Source organism: Vanellus vanellus (assembly GCF_965231255.1).
Source record: "Vanellus vanellus genome assembly, chromosome: 2".
NCBI classification, from domain to species: domain Eukaryota; kingdom Metazoa; phylum Chordata; class Aves; order Charadriiformes; family Charadriidae; genus Vanellus; species Vanellus vanellus.
This window is the reverse complement of record NC_138906.1, coordinates 26757904-26775013: the sequence shown is the minus strand read 5'-3', so window position 1 is coordinate 26775013 and position 17110 is coordinate 26757904. Positions and strand designations below refer to the sequence as shown.

General features: G+C 41.0%; 1 protein-coding gene across 1 annotated transcript; it reads left to right on the top strand.

Annotated features, from left to right (window-relative positions):
* Positions 1-1055: 1055 nt before the first annotated feature.
* On the top strand, positions 1056-15503 carry LOC309669092 (1-aminocyclopropane-1-carboxylate synthase-like protein 1; the record flags this gene model as incomplete). The annotated part of the gene is made up of 14 exons (XM_082479688.1): positions 1056-1205; positions 1395-1454; positions 2895-2965; positions 3787-3856; positions 4168-4234; positions 5659-5756; positions 6508-6585; positions 9298-9398; positions 11173-11259; positions 12482-12527; positions 13113-13254; positions 13345-13487; positions 13645-13798; positions 14486-15503. 14 exons carry the CDS (start codon positions 1056-1058, stop codon positions 14653-14655), a joined length of 1437 nt encoding a protein of 478 aa, XP_082335814.1. The 3' UTR covers positions 14656-15503.
* Between the last annotated feature and the right edge of the window lie 1607 nt (positions 15504-17110).

Genomic DNA, 17110 nt, shown 5'->3' with positions numbered 1-17110 from the left:
CAGTATTCCAGTTGTGGCCTCACCAGTGCAGAGTAGAGGGGGAGAATGACCTCCTTCGACCTACTGGCCACACTCGTCCCTATGCAGCCCAGGATTCCATTGGCATCTGTTCTTTAACTTATGTCTAGATAATGGATGTACCAGATTTGTTAAAAATGGAAATGATTTAACCTTCCTAGTAATGATGATCTCATAATGCACTGGCACTTAAGTCTGAAAGGACCAGTCGGAGGCCAATCAGTTGAAACAAAGAAAACACAATAATCTGTGGAATTATCTTCACACTTTTATTCATTTAATTAGAAAACTATGCTTCAGTGCCAAGTCTTATATTGTAAAGTTAAAAAGGAAAGCGAGCTCGCATTAGGCCGTGTGTCGAGCTCCTGTCACTCCTCAACCAAAATTAGATACTGTGCTGTTGTGGAAAATGCTCTTAAAAACCAGGAAGCTGAGATTCCAACTCTGCTTTCCGCATCTGTGCTCTTCCTCTCTACATGCATGGAATTTCACCAGTGTGCTGAACTAACTGGGGGTGTATATATACACACACAGCCCCTTTATAGATAACCTTGACTATTGCCATGGGTAATATCATTGGATCCAAGAAAGTAGGTCACTATTAATAACTAGGTGCTGTTAGGTGACCTTTGGCTACATTCTGAATTATATTAACATCTCATCTTAAAAGATAGTGGAGTATCCAAATGAAGCCCGGCTGAGGTCCGTTATACAGGCACCGAAGTCCAGTAGCGCAAAGCCTATAGCTAAATAGTGGATAACCCCTTCCATACCGGTGTTGTGCACGAAACCTCGGCCGGGCTGTGGAGGCTCCTTCCCAAGGCCCGCTATTAAGTATTATGCAGACGGTGAAAAAGGACCAATAACGAAGTTTGTTGCGCGTTCTCCCTTCTCTCAGGTTACGTGCTCCTTCCCCGAGCGGCCCCTCCTCCGCCCGGCACACGGGGAGGCCCTTCCCGCTCCCGGCCGGGCGGGGTGGCGGGGACCCGGGGTGGGGGGGACAGCCGGAGCCGTGCCGAGCCCGGGGCGGGCGGAGGATGAGCGGCGGCGGCGGCTCCCTGCCTGCTGGGGGGGGCCCGCACCTCTCGGTGCGCGGCGCCCGCATCGCCGGCGGCGCCCCGGGGCTGCTGGACGCGGGGTTCGCCCTCTATGTCGCCGACCCTTTCGATCGGGACCTCAATCCGCAGGTGCGGGGGAGCGGCCGGGCCCGGGGATGCGTCGCGGACAGCTGGCGGTAGCCCCGGGGCGGCGGGTTTGCCCCGGTGGGGTCGCAAAGCCCCGCTGGATCCCGCCAGTGCAGCGGGGGCGGAACGGGACCCTGGCGGGTGCCGTCCTCCTCCCGCAGCCGCGACATTGACAACGGCCGTCTCTTCCAGGGCATCCTGAATTTGGGCACAAGCGAGAACAAGCTTTGCTTTGACTTAATAGAGGAGAGAGTAAGTGCTGCTGTCTTCTGGCTGATTGGGATTTGACCGCCAGTTCCTCTTTGACAATTTTGACGTGTCTGGGTAACGATTCAGCACAGGCAAAGTGACGCGTAGGGTGGGATGCTGAGGGTGCTGGGACTAACAGCTTTCGCGAGGAAGCATTCTTTATATGTTTATACGTACTGCTCCGATGGAACACTCAGAAATAATTTGCCAAGTAGTATTTATACTCAAAACTTGACCCTGCTTGAAAACCAGAATAGTTTTGATTTTGGTTGAACTTCATTCACATGTGATTGGGCACATGCTCCAAACCGAACTGATACGAGAGGCTGTTCCCGTTTCAGCAGCAGATGTTGCTTTGGAATGCTGGCTGTCAGGAAGAAGTGTGTTTTTGGAGGGAAGACGTGTGGTTTTGGCCTGATAAGACGCTCGCTTGCCTGATGGCAAAGCCAAAACTCTCACGAAATTCAGACTTTGAGCAAAATTAAAGCTACATCCTAAACGTTATGCTGCTGTGCGCGACAGTAAGAGCCAGCCTCTGCAAGGTAACTAGGGGGAAATTGCACGTTCCTTAAAGGCAATACTTTCCCCAGAGTTGTTAACTCTAGTTCATCAGGAAAGTATTGGTGTTCTGCTCTGTGTGTTAGCAAAGCTCAGATCTGGTCGCCAGGCCACCTTCTGCAGCTTCCCCATTCCCCCTTGCTTCTCCTTTCTACTTCCATGAGGTTCCATTTGCACTGCTGAATTTGCAGCGCTTGTGATGGAGGGTCAGGCGTAAACTCAATGTCCAGGTTGGTTAGCTGACGAGGTGGCAGTGCTGGCAGGTGCAGATGTGTTTTTTTTTTCTTAGGAGTAAACCAAAATCAATGCCACAATGAATATAAGACTGAGCCAGTTGGGGTTTTTTGGGGGGGTTGGGCATCTGCTTTGAGAGCAAGAAAGCCACAGTTGATAATCCAGCCCGTTTTCTTCTGTAACAGATGATAGCGTTGCTGTCACTTTTCTTGTGTTGGTTGAGAAGCTAATCAAAGTTGACATGTGAATTAAAAGCTGATATCATAAATATTGCAAGCATTGTTTGAGCTTTGATATATCTCAGAAGTGGCTGCATAATCTCTTAAGTACAGCTGGGATGCTTTTCCGCGATGTGTTATTCAGGAGTTGTTTTAATATATGACAGACTAATCCAACAAATAATCCTTTCATTATTTTCTTCCTTCATTTTGATGATGTTTTAATGTTATTTTGTAATGTCTTCAAATTAAAAAAGATAAGTACAGAGTATAAACATAATTGTAACTAATGAATTTTTATAGTCTCCATTTCCTTAATGTTACTGAATAATGTTTGCTTTTTTTTAAAAATAATCAAGTTTTACCCTGCAACAGCGGAACAGAAACTCCCAAGACCACTGTGTTCCACAGTATCTCTCTTTCATGTCACTAGCTCACAAGACCTGACGTGAATTATCTGGAGCCTCATCTTTTCCAGTATGCTGATCCACAAGGTACAAGAAGGTAAGTGCGTTTTCCCATGGATCGCATCGCTTGTCAGTGCTAGTCACGGCTCGTGTGAAGCTGGAGGTGGTTCCATTTTTTGATAAGCCCAAAGGACAGATGTGTTACTGTCGCCTGCACGCTGGCAGGCTTTTGGGGTTCTGCGCAGGAGTTTTACTTTTCTGGATTCTTGTTCTGGTTTTCTCCCCACCTTCATTGTGCCCCAAAGACCCACAGTGCCAAAGGTCAAAGATCCAGGGGCTTGGTGGCAAGTGAGAGAGCATGGATTGATGTGGTGAATCGTATTGATGTTGTGAATCGCTCCTGGAATGATTCACTGTAGTCTCGGTGAGGGATAAACTGAAACTCTGGGGGCTGTAAAGAACAGAGGTGAAATACCGGCTCCGTGAAGATCGATAGGAACTCCACCATCGCCTTCACTCAGGCTGAAAGCTTGTCTTGATCTAAAGAATTCTCACTGACTCAGGTTTCACTGTTTCTGGTACCCGAGTTCTTGTCCTTTCTCCAAAAACGGATCCCACTCGGGCTCAAAGATGCTTTATTTTCTCATTTTTCTAGTGTACAGCAATGATAGCTGAGTGACAGCCACTGTTATTCAAGGTAACAGATGGCTTCTGTGTGCTTCTGTCTCACAAAATGTAGCACAGTGGGTATCTGAGGAAACGATATTATGTAGTCAAAATCTTCAGGGCTTTCATAACAGAATGAATTATGCGTTTGTTCTGGTTTTGGTAAGCTTCATTCTTCTGCGTGTATTTTGTGCTTTTCTTTTTTCCTGAGAAATACGTGACTGCATATTTGACTTTAGTTCTGTATTTTAGCTTCAGAGAAGAAATTGCCAAATTTCTAACTGACTATGCCAGAGCTGCAAAAGCACTGAATCCGGAACATGTAAGATAAGTGCTTTACCTTTGCATCTTATTTTTCTTAAACTGATAAGCATGAATAAATCTGAACACAAATGTCAGCAAGGTACTACGGGAGAGGGATATATGCAAGATTTGCAGAAGTCGTAATAGGGTTAATTTTCCATTTGAAAAAGTGGGCAACATGCAACATTCAAGCACTTGGTGTATAATCTATAAGATGTAGTAGTGTGCCTTTTTCACTCTGTTTTTTTTTTTGTAATTTAAACTAGACAAGTGCTGATATTTCTGCTAAATACTTCATTGCTAGATGAGGGTTTGTGCTATTTCTTTCAGATAACTGTTATGAATGGCTGTTGTGCTGTTTTTGCTACTCTGTCAACTGTATTATGTGACCCTGATGGTGAGTAAAAACTTCATTATTTTACTTAAAAATGTTTATTAGTGATGAGTATAATCGTATTGTGCCTTCTGACAGCCTGCTGTTAACTGCCTGAATGAAGCAAGGCGTGGTGTCTCTTGATCACTGGCAGAGTGGCTTTGAAATAATGCCTCTGTTTCTGGAACGGTGGAAAACGTTTGGGGTATCAGCAGGCCCACTCGCCTTCTGGAATGCAATCCATAGTTCTTTTAAGAGCGTTATAGGAAGAGGAGAAGTGTCTCAGGAGAATGCGGTGTATTTTGAAAAGTTGTGAGAAAAAGAGGTGGGAACCATGGGGGAGGCTGGAGGGAGTAGGCAAACAGGGAGGAAGGGGTACTGGGTTGAAATCTGGGGCCCAGGGAAAATTTGTGTAACTGGTGGAAGGTAACACGTAGAAGGAATTTGGGACAGGGGAAGGGAGCTGCAGCAAAAGAGGGATTCTCTGGTCGAACAAGGGTGGTGGTGAGGAGGAAGCAGAGGTGGGAATGCAAAGCAGAAGGAGTGGAGTCCCGGGAAACAATCTGCTCACAGCAGAAGTAGACAGTAGGAGGAAGAAGAGAGCTCAGCAAGGGAAAATGGGTACCTCGCTGGTTTGGAATGAGGAAATCAGCGCAGGCCTGCGGTGCCGCACAGAATGGGGAAACCCACGAAGACCTGCCAGGGAAGGAAGGTGAGTAGGATGACACAATGGTGGCACAATGATGTCAATGACATCAGCATATCGGTGGCAAAAGTGCTGTGAAACAAACCAATGAGTTTTGTTTCGCATTAAGTGATTATTGCAGGCTACTTGTATCCGTGTCTATTTAAATATGTTCAGAGTTCCTTATATTTGGACAGCTGTAACAGGAACTCTTCTGCTGGAACACCGACAGGCTCCTCTTTCGTTAACGTAGGAAGCCCACTCCGTCCCCTCTGACACCCTGTCACAGCAAAAAATAACGAGAAGGGAAACAAGTTCCGCCGTGCTGTAGGCTCCCTGGCTGCAAGATAGCACTTTGGCCACCAGAAAGAAGTAGTTGAGGTTTGCAGCAATTTCAGAAGAAAAAGTGATAGTAACAGAGCATTAGCAAAATATTGAGAGCGAGATCATAATTTGTCATTGTTATTAAAACAAACAAACAAATAAATAAAACAACTAGTTGATCAGGTCCGTTCCCTTTTACTGAAAATTTATACAACTGTCGAATCTGCTATTGCCAATGCTAAGGAAGAAAACTGGGAAAGAATTCAGGTTGATTGATATATGCGAAATTTTCAGTTTTGTTTAAATATTGTTTTAGGCCATAGTGAAGGTTTTTAGACTAAATCAGATGTCAAATTCTTAGCTTGTCAGCATAGTCTATTAGACTGTAATGAAATAACTGCTCATGAGAAATGTTCCTTTCATTTTTTAATGTTTCTAGATGGCTATCTTATTCCAGCTCCATACTATGGTGGTATAAATCCAAAAACATGGCTATATGGCGGGATGCAGCCTGTTCATGTGCCCTTGTTCAGTGAGGTAAAGCTTCAGCTATTCACATACATTAACAGACATTTCACAAGGAACAATCAAAAAAGCCTGAAAATGCAAACCGAGTCCGAGTGACGGGACGGGAACAGTCTGGCACTTTTAGAGACAGCCTGTCTTTCTCTCAGGCTGCAGCACGATGGGAGGCTGCTGTCATCAGATGTGGAGGATTACGATCGTTCCGTGCAGGCACTGTTCTGCGCTGACATGCTGAATTATAATTTGTCAGCTCTAAGTCTGTCACTCCTACTACGAGTAAATTTGGTTTGCAAAATTTTTCCCCTTAAGCACTGAAAGATGTATCTACCACGCAAGTTGTGTAACATCGGTCCCCCCTTTGAAAGCTCAGTAATCTGTAAGGCAAGTCAAGGAGGGGACTTTCATAAGGACAAATGATACAGTCAGAGGGGGAAAAAAGTGGTCTTTCAAGTACGCATGTTCTTCTCTAAGTCACTGATAGTGTAGTCTTGGATAAAGGCCACATTAAAAACAAAATAATTGAATTATACAGAAAAGACGTGACAGTTTCAGATCTGAAGTGATAATAGTGTTGCTGTTGAACTGCTGTTTTCCCTCCTTGAACTAGTGCCATGAGAAATTTCTTTTGTTTAATTTTTTTATTTTATAAAAGCCAGTAGCAACTGTATTTTCACTAGGTGGGAGTGTTTCTTCACTGTTTTCTTTTTTATTTTTTTTATATTGTTAATACTTTTTTATTCTTGTTGATTTTTTTTTTCTGTAGGTGACTGACGAAGAAAGCCGCCCTTTCCAGTTAACAGTTGAAAAATTAGAAGCTGCGTTACAGAGAGCTAAAAAGCAGGTATCGATAACATTGGTTTCCAGTTTTGGTGTTTTCCTAGTTATTTTGTAAGCAGCATATGTTCTCAGCACTGAACCATTTGTACAGTTTCATCTGTGCAGATTTTCAGTCTTGTGCCTGAGGCGGATCCAACTCTAGCAACAGGAGTTGAATTTATTTTATAATCTGGGCACTGTAACAAAATGCAGAGAAACTCCCCGACTCTGTTTTGTGAAGAACAGACCTTGTGTTTCAAAAGCAAGTTTCTTTCTCTGTAGATTTTAATTGAATTGGAAGCGTTGTAAACAAGCTATTGTTCTGTCCCTCAGAAGAGAGAATATGCTACTGTAACAATCCACTCGGTTAATTAAAGAAACATGTCTAATTTGATTTTGAAGATGCTTCTTCTGAGTTCCAGCTAACAAAGAATTGCTAGCAAACAAAAAAGTACAAATGTAGTTTTTCCAGAGTTTAGGAAACTTCATTAGTTCAAAATACTTAAGAGTGCTCAGTGATTTTATTCTGATCAGAATTGTGTAAATGAGGATATTATTTGTCATATTGCTTGTCAGGTACAATGTTTTAATTTTTTTTACATTCCTCTCTGTCTTTGGAACTGCTTTTCTTCCCCGTGGAAATGTTTGGGTTTGTGAGTGTCCATAAAATAATGCTCACCAGTATTTCAGGCTAAAATGTTTCCTATTCTATATGTCTTGATATGCATAATCCACTCACTTGATGGAAAATTATAAATGCACTTAAACATAACTGTTTCTGCTCATCCTTGAAGAGATCCAGCAGAGGAAGCGCAGGCTGAATAGTAAAACATTATACCAAAGATGATGTGGTGGTGGTAGTGATGTTTCGCAACATTAAGTGGGACAGACTTCTTGTGTCCTCCTCCAGGGTAGAAAATGAGGTCTAAGAATCGATAAAGCATACAGTTACAAGGAAGGTCACTTACAGAGGTCAGTTATGAGTAAGGTGAGGTATAAAAAAGTGGCTATTTTGGATACACACAAATGTGTGCATAACACTTTTTTTATAGACACATTGAAGCTGTCCTAGTTAGCCAATTGCTTGATCAGCATGGTGCCTATGTTTAGATGCCATCTGTACGTCTGTGTCATCTGTCTGTGCCTCTGCCAGCCTGTGTGAGCCGGAGCATTCAGAAGCTCCTCACTTGATGGGAGCAGAGGGAGGCAGGGAGCATCCCTGCTGCATTGCTGAGGCTGTCAGGCATGAACTGGCTGGACAAGGTGCTGGGTCACAGACCAGATATAAACTCTTTAGAGACTGTGTTTGTCATCCTTCTAGAGCTGCAACTGTTCTCATGAATAATATTTTCAACATCTGCTTTGGATACGTGTAATATCCTAAATAGCTGGAAGAAGTAGACTAGGACAGCAATTGAGAAACTGCTGTCCCACAGCAGCTGTTCCTATGAACAATAACGCCTCACTCAGCATCTCCTGCTTAATACACATCAGATGACAAATACACGAAATATCCTGTTGTGCAAGGAGTACCTGTGGAGCAGCTGTTTGTGCTTAGTATTTGCATCTTATCTTGCTTTCGGGTAATTTCTTCTTGTAGCCGGATTCAAAGTCGATACACCGCAAGTTCATTTCTCGCGAAGGTCTTGCTCACACGTTAGTGTTCAAGCAAATGGCACGTGGCAGGGAAAGCGAGTATCAGGGCTTCCTAATCACGGAACTTGATTTCCTGGAGCTTTCTTTGATATCGGTCTTTGCAAATAATCTCCTTGGGAGGAGGCTTGGGTGGAGTGAGAATTTGCAGTGGGCGAGGTTTTCTAAAAATTGCAGAAACAAAAAATACTGATTTAATTTCAAGTTTATCCCAAACATGAAGTAATAAGGTAACTCCTTATGTTGATATGTTTAAAGTCTTGAAAGCTACTGCTGTAGCCATTGCACTGTTTGACTGTGTACAATAAAAATGTATTATTTGCTGCATATAGTTTATCTTAATGTACGTTAAGGATTTTTTTAGCAAAAAGGAAATAGATGATTTTCTGAAAAATACCTGTAGAGTTAAAAAGACTGGCTATGTTTGTACTTGTAATCTAATTTTTGATCACGTGGGACTCTTCTTATTACACAATAGAATATTTACAATCTCTTAAAATAGTTGAATAAAAAAAAACCCAGAAATTCTGCACTGTTGATAAATATGATTAAAAAGTAATTACTTGCTTAAGAGACCTCTGCGTATCTCATAGAAGACCATGTAAATAAATTTTCAATATCTTCTGCAGATTCTATTACTTGTTTAAAGAAACAAACAACACTGAAAAATTGGCAGGCTATTAGATGTCAAAGTCCGATTTCTGTTCAGCTTTCCCATGTTTATCTGTAGTAACTTTGCTCAGTCCTGGGAAATTATTTTGGAAGTATGCCTGTAGAACCAGTATTATCCTCTACAACACCGTAATCTTGCCTGTTGATATCAATGGGTGTTTCAAATGAGTGCTAAACTGATTTTCATTTACTAATAAACTATTTAGTATGTTTTTTGGGGTGGTACAGGATAAATGATGAAACAAGGTCAGTAGCTGGAACCTTATAGTTCTGTATAGTAACTATATTATGCAATTAAATATTTTTCAAAAGCTGCTTTTCACTGAAGGGTTAACAAACTTCCTTGCTGCATCCTCGCTAGTTGCTGGTTTGATTTGTTGGTGTCTCCAACTATCAGTTTTTCTTTTTCCAGGGCATCCGAGTCAGAGCCTTAATCCTGATCAACCCCCACAATCCATTAGGGGACATTTACCCAGCACAGTTACTGAAAGAATGTCTAGAGTTTGCACACAGGTTTGAGCCCTAGCGCTAATTATTTGGTATTTCACTTTCTGTTAATGCAATAGAGCAGTGATGAAAAATCATCTTGGGTAATTGCCTGTTTTTTTCTTGTACATGTTTGGAAGGGGTGGTGGACAGAGTCCTGAATCATGTTTCTTGTGTAACGATCTTATTTCCTTGGCCTTTTTGGGAACACTAGAATAAATTGCCTACCCTGGGATCTAACAGTGTCTTTCTGGATAAAATGCTATTGGGATTTTTTTGTTGTTGTTTTATGTGTGGTGTAAACTTATAAACCTTTTTTACTTGCCTAACTGTTTCTTTATTAACTTGCTTTGGTGCATGGCTCAGAAAATGACAGCAGGTGATTATCAGTCTTTAGCAGTAGTAGTAAACGTGGCCAGCATCGTCATTTGAAACATTATCAAAATAAGAAAATTTTAACATTTGCTACTGGGGGGAAGTGATTGAATTGGCAAGGTGCAAGTGAACAGTCTGAAGTTTTGTGGCATCTTTTATAATTACTTAGCTTGAGATGTGCCAGCAAATCACTTTCCATTGAAGGAAGATACCTCTGAAATATCTCATCCCCATTCCACTTCGTTTATCCTTAACCAGCTCAGAGTTCATGTTCTAAGCTCTAAGTTTCCTGAATCCCTTGGGTCCTGGTGGAGAAAAAACACTTCCTTTTGAAAAGCATCTATATTTTTTTTTAGGAAAAGATACATTCCTTTCTTATTTCAGTGAGCTGATGCCAAAGAATGACTGCAAAATCCTGTTCGCACTTTGAATGCTAACGATACTTAGTTTCTGACAATCTTAAATAGAGTAGGTTGGTACAAATTGCTCATTAATTACCAAAGACTACTGCTGGTTTATTTACATTTGGAATGGAATAACACAACATTCCTGCATTTTGGGCATGATTTTCTTTTCATGGAAACGGGAGAGGAGGTTGGTAGAATTCAATGCGCCACTTCCAGTTACCAAGTTTTTAAAAAGGCAGAGCTATCTTTTCTCAGCATGCCCTATGGATTTCAGGATGCAACCAATTTAAGCTGGTACTAAAATAATGTTGGAGGATAAGGATTAGAAACAAGAGTTTTATTTTTAATGTAAAAACTGTTAAGAAATCAAGCTTCCTTTTAAAAAAAATTATAGAATTCAATGATCAAATTAAACAAGGTTTGCTTAGAAGAGGACGCCTGCACTATTTGGGTGTTTAAAACTGTTCTGCAGTTTTTTCAGTGTTTAGAAATAAGTGCATGGCTCGTTGGTACCAAGTATGACAACATGGCTTACAGTTTACTGTGGCTTTCACAGCAAGAGTGTGTTAGAAAGTTATCTTAAGTGCATGACAAGTCTTTTTTAAAATCTAACAAACATCTGCATTTGACTTCAAGTCTCTCTGAAGAAATCTTTCAGGGTAAAGAAGTTGGTAATATATTTCCGTGTTAATGTTAAATTTTAAGTAAGAGTTGGGTGAGACCATACATATTCCAGAGAACCACTGGATTGAGCACGCAGTTGGATTTTGTTTCAGGTCATATGGAACGTTATTGCTTCTGCGAAATACAGAATACGTATGAATAGAAGCTGGTAGCGCACAAGTGCTCATAGTACACCTTGTGACCTCTTTGTGTGAAATTTGTAGGGGGAATATAGTAGCAAATAGGAGTCCTTACAGATACTTTGCTACAGCAGTAGTTGAAGTTATACACACATATATACGTGCAAAGAAATGTGTTTTAAATATGTTAATATGCTTGTATTTTTGTATTTGTAGATATGAATTGCATGTAATAATGGATGAAATATACATGCTGTCTGTTTATGATGATGCCACCTTCACCAGTGTTCTTAGCTTAGATTGGTAAGTGTGATTTCTCAGCAGGGATTAGAAGATATGTAATCCTAAACAGAACCCTTGTGATCTTTTTTCAAATTTCTGATTAGCTAGCGTAACTGGTATAGTTTGAAGGAACTCGTATCCAACTCTTTGCGACTGTGAGACTAGTTAATGCAAGAGATCTTCTTTAAATGGCAGATCTCTTGCTTCCAGCTAATGTGTATATGGTACAGTAATAACAGTAAAAATTGACAGGGCCCCTGGTCATTTTGCCACTTTGCTTTTATGTGTTGTTCCCTGTTACGCAGCCTGAGTGCAAGGTTGTCGCTGTAATGATAATGAAGTTGCCAGAGGTTGTGCAAGTTACCTGCTATAATGAGTCTCCTTCCTGACTAGTGCGCTCTTGGGCTCTTAGTTTCCCGCAACAGGTGATGGAAAGAATAAATGTTTCAAGATTATTTAAACCTATTGGTATCTGACTAATAAAACTTCTTTCCTCAAAAGTATGTGATTGTATAACTGCATAAATTTCGTACCAGTGGGAAATTTCCAAGTCCAACCAAGCTCAGTGAGTGACTGGGTTTTGCCTCACCCATATGAGAGGATTAGCCATAAATGAAGGCTAAAAAAAATACTTTCGTTGTTGTGAAAGTTCAGCGAGCTCCATTAGGCTGAAGAAGGAAATCTCCAGCCTTGGCCCTACTTACATGTAGTTACACAAAAGAGAAAAAAAAACATCATCTGCAGTGGTACACTGAGGTGTGTTTTGTTTAGTTGCACGTCACTGTATAGATGCATGCCCTGAAATGTTCACTTCTCCCTTCCCTAGCCTGAAACACAGCATAGCTGAGCAAACAAGTCTTCTCCATCAAGTACAAGAGCAGTTGTACATCACTTATGGAAATACTGCTTTTATTTCAGTACGGGTTCCTCACTAACTGTGGAGTGGGAATCTGGGAATTTTAACTGGACCGTCACATCTTAGCGCAGATCCTTTCTGGGGTTGTTTTTTATTTTTGTGTGAATCAGTACACAGCTTGGGAATCTTCAGCACACGCTTGGGAGATCAGTGTCATAGGATAATGTTTTGTTAAAAGATCTCTGAAAAAATGTCATGCCACTTTAAAGGGTTATATACCAATTTTAATAAAAAACTACTACAGTTTTACAAATGTAAACGTTTTTGTGACCTGCATAACTTGTTCTTCTATAGCAACAGTTTCTGTCTTTTTCTTTTCTCATCCAGTTTACCAGATCCAGAACGGACACATTTCATGTGGGGTTTCAGCAAGGTAGGTCAAAATGCTATGTTTGTGTTTTAAATTAAGATATTTCTCCACAAAAATTAGTTGGGCTATGCTGACATAATTTGTGTAATTGGGGCCAAACTCAGTTTGTCTCTGTTTATTAATTTGTTTTCTTCTTTGGCACTGTAAAATGTTAAAGTTCAGAGTTTAATTTGGGATCTACTTAACAGCAACAGTTAATGCGTATGTATTAAAGGCATTGAAACGTGTAAGCACATTCAGATCTGTAGCATTTTGCCTTTTCTCCTCTTGGAGGGAAGAGTAAAGTGCCGACTGCTTGGAAACAATAGTGGGGTATGATAGGCACAGGACAAGAGTATGAGCCAAGCGTGTTTCCAGTTGTCAGCCTGTATGGCAACCTTGTTAAAGCCACTGACCTCCCGCTGCAGCGTTGTTTAGAAGTTGCTGTCTGGTTTTTATCACGCGTGGGTCTCCATTTGGCAACTTTGAGACTTTACTCCAGAAGGGTTTTTTTCCTATACAGCGCAATGACTCTAGACATGGTGGCCTGACAAACCACAAACATGAAGTAAAAATTGCACCTCGCTCTCTTTCTTTTTTTTCTCCAAGGATTTTGGTATGAGTGGTATCAGAGTTGGAGTATTGTACACCAGAAACCATGAAATTCGGAAAGCTGTGAATCAACTGGCTGTCTTCCATAGCTGTCCTGGACCTGTTCAGCACGTTCTCAGTCAATTCCTTAGGGACAGAGGTTAGCCACACTAGATGTGTTTCCATTGAACTCTTTTATTTTTCCGTTGCAGGTGGAAATGAAACACTTATATTTTTCTTGCCTTGATAGATTGGTTGGATAATGTGTTTTTTCCCACCAACAAAAAGCGACTTAAAGAAGCACAGAATGTTCTTGTGGATGGGCTTGCACATGCTGGAATACCGGTGCTCAAAAGTTCAGGAGGACTTTATGTGTGGGCAGACTTCAGAAAAGTATGTAGGAAGTTTGAAAAGGGGTGGGAAAGTAAAACTTCGAAGTGTAAAAATTACTTGTGCATGTTATTAAACACTTTATCAAGTCCTGGAAAATCCTTGCAAGGAATTTACGCAGTTGTTCAGCCTTTAATAAAAACTTATTTTCTTCTTTTAGTTCTTAAAATCACAGACATTTGAAGCCGAACTTGAATTATGGCAGAAGCTCCTTGATAAAAAACTCCTGATTAGTCCTGGAAAAGCATTTTTTTGTTATGAACCTGGATGGTTTAGACTGGTTTTCTCCGATTCTGTAGATAAGATTTACTTGTGTAAGTGGGGTTTACTTCTAATATAGCATGTAGTAGCATGCAAGTTTTAAGAAATGTAGACATTATAAATAATGAATTTAAACCTAATTATTCTCACTCAGCTTGCGAGGAGCCTGCTTAGAGTTTGTATGAACTGAGAAATATTAGATTGACCCAGAGCATGGGTTATAAAGCACTTACGTTGGATTAGGTTAAACCTCTAAAGCTTTCAGAATTTAATTTTGAAATTTATTTTTACTCTATCTAAGGAACCAAATTTTATGTGAAAGGATTTTTAGTCTCTCAAGTTATGCCTTATAACATGGGAATTCCCCACTATCCCTCATTTTTATATGGCTCGTGTTGGATATGAAAAATGTATCCACCTCATGCTGTAAAATACTTAATGTTTTATATTGTTGGCGAAGTGGATGTTTGTGAAGCGTATAGAGCATATAGAGTTGTAGAAAAATGTAGATTGAAAGGGAACTCTTGGGTCATCTAGTCACCTTCCAGCTCAAGGCAGGGCCAGTTTCCAAGTCAGAGAGCAGGTTGCTCAGGGCCTTGTTCAGTCAAGTTTTGAGACTGTCTAAAGATGGAGGTTACAGAACCTCCCTGAGGAACCCGTTTCAGTGTTTAATCACTCTTGTGGTGGGTTTTTTTTCCATATGTCCAGTCAGTATTTTCCTCTGTATTTCCTTTCTACAGGTATTCAGAGACTTGAGCAAATTTTGCACAGTTACGCTGCTGAACCAGCCACAAACCAAACATCTTCTACTGCAGATGCTTTATGCAATCCAGAAAAAGATTCTTCAGGCAAACCTTCCAACACATCAGGAGAAGATGCCTCCCAGCTAAAAAATGTACTTGTTTATTAAAAGCGTATATGCATTTAATGACTTGATATGATTTAGAATGCTTATGTTTACTAAAGGTGTGTATGACTGGCATTTTTGGCTGCAATCTCGCATAACACTCTCACTTTGCTGTGACCTGGCATTAATAATCTTGCAAGTGGACTTGCTAAAGTTGAATTTTAAGGGAAAAGGACCTCCTGGATATTGTGGAATTAGCCCCTGTTAAGCACAGCACTTGGTTTTACTCCATTTCAGGTGTGCTACGTGTCAATAAAATCACTGAGTCTCAATATATACTTGCACAGTTATTGAATTATGAAATTTTGAGAATATTGGTAAAATGGTTGTGCGTGTTACTATGTATTATGGACTGTATATATTAATCAGAATACTGAAAGTACTGAATCATGTGATACTCAAATTTTGCTAAACTTTTGTAGCTGGCAAAATGGTTTTGTATATTCATAAGATCTCTCTAAACATATACGTCTCAAACATTTTGTACACCTTCCTTATACGCATGCTAAGTGAGTACTTTCTGAGAAAGCATTTAGATTTTTGGCTTCTGGGCTCCCTTTCAGATTATTTCTGTGTGCCTGTATTCATTGGATAGTGTTTTCATACATTAACTATAAAAAAACCTTGAAAGTCTCTAATGTATACTTATTTGACAGTTGTATGGGGACTTTTTTGCTTTGTTTTGGTTTCTTGGGGTTTTTTAAAGTATTTGCAGACTTAATTCACCATGTGCTCCATTATTTAGGTTTGGTGAGAGAAAACTAGAATTGCAAAATTAACAGACTGCTGCTGTAGAGGCTCAGTAGGAGGACTGTCTCACTGTGGATCCCTAATAAACTTGGAATTTGTGCTCGTGATAGTAACATGGCCTTTGACCTGTTTTTTCATAGCATTTAAACTTGGCAACCTTACATTGTTCAGGCTGATAAAATAAAGGTAAATAACCTGCTCTACAACAATTTTGTAAAGCTCACAGAATCATGGAATATTAGAGGCTAGAAGGCACCTCTGGAGATTGTATAGTCCAATGCCCTGGTGTGGAGCAGGGTCAGACAGAGCAGGTTGCCCAGGACTGGATCTGGTTGGCTTTTGAGTGTCTCCAAGGATGGAGACTCCAAAACTTCTCTCAGCAGCTCATTCCAGAGTTTGATCACTCGTTTTTACTAAACAGTTTGGTCTTACATTTAAAGAAAATTTCCTTCTCTCTTTGTGTGCCCGTTGCCTCTTGTCTTGTCACTGGATACCCAGAAGAGCCTGGCTCCATCTTCTTTACACCCTCTTGCCCACTGCTAAGATCCCCCCTGAGCCTTCGCTGTTCCAGGCTGAACAGTCCCAGGTCTCACCCTCTCCTTGTATTTCAGATGGTCCAGACCCTTAATCATTGTTGGGGCCCTTTGCTGGACTTGTTCCATTACATCCGTGTCTTTCTTGTCCTGTGTAGTACTGTGTAGAGAGGCCTGTGGTGTTTAATGTACTCATCTGCTCTCGACAGGGAATGAAGAGTGAAACAGCATCAACAGCAAAAAAAAATGTGATGAATAAGCTTTTCAGGTCTGTAAAAACAAAGGTGGGTAATAAAACACTACAGAAGACCTTGAGAAAACTCGATGACTGCACTTGGCAGATGAAATTTACTGCAGGTAAGAGGAAAAGAAAAGCACCATGGTAGGGTCTAATGATCATTACTCTTCAGTAATGATCCCCCATGAAACAGAAGTTTGTCTTTAAGAGGAATTTGAATGTTAGAAATTATTAGAGAAGAAATAGAAAAGACTTCTGGAAGTATTCTGTCATTATAAAGAAATTCAGAGCTTTTCTGCCTGTGCGCTGTTGAAGGTTATGTGCAGTTTAGGTCCCTTTGTATCAAAAAGGATACAGCAGAACTGGGCAAGTCAGTTCAGCCTACTGAGGAGTCCTAAACACCCCCCCTCTGAACTAAAAGGGTGTTTCAGGAAGAAATATGGTGATTGCCCGGGTCTTAATATCCTTCCCTGAGGCATTACAAGCTGGGATTTGGCCATTATCCGAGTCGGGCTACTATGTAGAGTTTAGGTGTGCCCCAGTACCTCTGTTCTTATGTTAATCTGAAACTGCTTCTGAGCATTGGGAAAAGAGAGAATGTACAGATTTGTAACAGAAAAGTGCGGGTTGCCGTGGACGGCAGTGTGTGTGCCAGCACCAGTGGAAAGAGCAGAACAAGAGTGACAGGCACGGTCTGCACCAGTAACGATGGACGGTGCTCCTACTCAGTCAGACCAAGGAGGGGGGCAAGCCCAGATGTTTGGTGCGCTGGCAAGGCAACAGAGGGTCCTGCACTCTACAAGAGGAGGATGGCAACAAGCCAGCATATCATACCTGCCATTCCTTTATGGCATTAACATGAGCGTGTAAAAACAAATAATTAAGAGATTTGTTGAATAGATTTCCCCCAGAACTTGCACTGAGGTTTGTTACACTA